A 2,528-nucleotide genomic window follows, 5' to 3' on the forward strand; every position below is an offset into this window, starting at 1 on the left:
TTATGGGGGACTTTATCTTTTTTATTATTTTAACATTTATTTTATTTAATTTTATTTTTTTTAAAACTTTTTTAACTTTATTTAATTGCTCTCACATAGGGGGCTCACAAGCCCAAATGACTAACCACATACACTGTACGTGATCAGCTATTTGGAGCTTTTAAAAATCGTTAAAGGAGAACTATGGGGTTAAGGCTTTTCCTCATAGTTTTCCTTAGGGTAACGGGAGGACACAAACTAGCGTACATAGACTAAAAAAAGTGTAAACAAATAAAAATAATTAAATTAAAAAAAATGTTATATAGAAATATAGATTAATCCTATAATTGTTATACAAAATGCAGACTTGTTTTCCACCGTCAGGGGTTTTAACCCCCTTCATGACTGAGGCCTTTTTTTAATTTTTTGCACCCATGTTATATTCCACATTTTAGGTCTGGAAATTACTTAAAACCCCCCAAACATTATATATTTTCTGAAAGCCAAGACCCAATAGAATAAAAAGGTGGTAGTTGAAAATGTATATGTTGCACGATATTAGCACAACCCCTTATCAAACCCCAAAAGTTAGTGAAACATGTACTTAAATGCCCCGAAACACAATAAAATACAATTTTTTTAAAAACAATATAAAAGTTGAGGTTACGAGTAAATAGATACCCAACACACCAAGGTTAAAAATTCAGTACCTCAAAAAGTCCATAGACGACGCTTTAAAAGCCCCACAGGTCATCAATTTAGAGATACCCAAAAATACTGGCCCTAGAATTATTGCTGTCACTACGGCGTGCGCTTATGTGGCGGCGCACATGCTCGTGAGGGCGGGGGACTTTAAATGTTTTACAATTATTTTTAGATTTATTTTATTTAATTTTAAAAACTGTTATTTTTTTAAACTTTACTTTGATTGCTATCACATAGGGGGACTTACAAGCCCCCCATGTGATAGCAGATGGTGGTGACAGGTACTCTTTAAGGTGATGCTGGGGGTCCAAAAGACCCCCAGTGTCACCTTTACACTACAAATAAGCTATTGAAGTGTAGATCACACTTCAATAGCTTATAGCTGGGCTTCAGGAGCCCGGAACTGACAGCTCTGGGACCGGAAGTGCTGCAATCTGCATCGCTCCCGGTCCCATAGAACAGGGAGGGGATCGACGAATGGAGGTTCGTCCATCTCCTCCCCAGCTTCCCGCTGACACCAGAAAAGCCGAGGGGCAATGGAGCCCAGGAAGCACGGTGGGGGTGTGGGGCGGGGGACGACACCCCTTCACTGGGCCATAGAAGCGATCTGACGACAGCTGATTTGCCCGAATCGCTTCTATTGTAAAGCCGACAGTCGGCTTTACAAGTTTAAACAGAGTCCCTGCGGCAAAAGCCCCGATGCTGGCGACGTACACTGTACGTCGTCAGTCGTGAAGGGGTTAAATTTATTATTTTGCGCTCCATAAGGCGCACCGGACCATAGGACGCAGGGAGGTCCGGTGCGCCTTATGGAGCACTGAACAGACCGGAGCTTCTGTCACAGCTTCTGTGACAGAAGCTGCAGTTAGTGACCGCTGAGACAGGTGGCGCTGGGATTACAGCGCCACGGTCTCAGTGATCACACAGAGCAGACGAAGAACGTCTGTTCTTCGTCTGCTCTATGGTGATCTCGATCGCCGCCGCTGCTCGGTTTTAATACGAGTGATCTAGTTAGATCACTCGTATTAAACGAGCAGTGGCTCCTACTGTACATTTAGCTCTGCTTTAGCAGGGCTAAATGTACAAAAAACTACCCCCGGCGCCCGAAACTGCATGTCTCGGGCGTCGGGCGATAGGGATTAGCTCCATAAGACGCAGGCACATTTTCCTCCGCCTTTTGGGGGGGAAAAAGTGCGTCTTATGGAGCGAAAAATATGGTATTTATTTCCTGTGGTTGAATTTGATGGACATGTATGTTTATTTCAACCGAACTATGCAAGTATGCCACTATGTGAATCTTGACTAACCTGTTCATTGGCGCCATTCAGTGCATGATCTTCCTGGCCAGGTAAAGCTCCAACTATATCCGCTGCTATCCCATTAATGGACGCCTCCTGATGAAACTGAGCCATGGTCAGGACCACTGAGCCTCCTCCTGTAAAAGCAAGCAGTGCAGTCATTGACAGGACATTGAAAGCATTTAGCAATATCAGTCACCAGAATCTGATGTGCCGCCTTGGCTCAACTTTAAGCTTATTTACTAAAATGTTGGGAAAAAATAGCGGTCTGTATTGCCCACTGCGACTATACAAAGTCATATAGTCATTATGGACTTGTCGTTTTCCACTGCAGGTTCGCATCTACATGGCTGCTCAACATGGACAATCCCTATGTGAGACACATTGATAAATGAAGCCCTTTAATTGCAGCAAAAATATAACAGATATAACAACAGTTTTGTATTCTATGTAATCAGAAAATGATCTCTTATTTCGTTATTGATATCAAAAATGGTAACAGCATTCATTCTGTAGTCAAGGGTTTGGAGAACCCTCATCTCCCTG

At 42.6% G+C, this 2,528-nt stretch overlaps 1 protein-coding gene across 1 annotated transcript in view; it reads right to left on the reverse strand.

The window, feature by feature from the left end:
• UNC93B1 (unc-93 homolog B1 (C. elegans)) overlaps positions 1-2,103 on the reverse strand; it is a 28,546-nt gene extending 26,443 nt beyond the window's left edge. Inside the window, exon 1 of the mRNA XM_018568973.1 lies at positions 1,992-2,103. Within this exon, the coding sequence (XP_018424475.1) occupies positions 1,992-2,096 (105 nt within the window). The 5' untranslated portion in view covers positions 2,097-2,103. The remainder of the gene's footprint in view (positions 1-1,991) is intronic.
• Between the last annotated feature and the right edge of the window lie 425 nt (positions 2,104-2,528).

Source organism: Nanorana parkeri, unplaced genomic scaffold (genome assembly GCF_000935625.1).
Source record: "Nanorana parkeri isolate BGI_ZX_2015 unplaced genomic scaffold, ASM93562v1 scaffold1269, whole genome shotgun sequence".
In the NCBI taxonomy this organism is placed as follows: Eukaryota; Metazoa; Chordata; class Amphibia; order Anura; family Dicroglossidae; genus Nanorana; species Nanorana parkeri.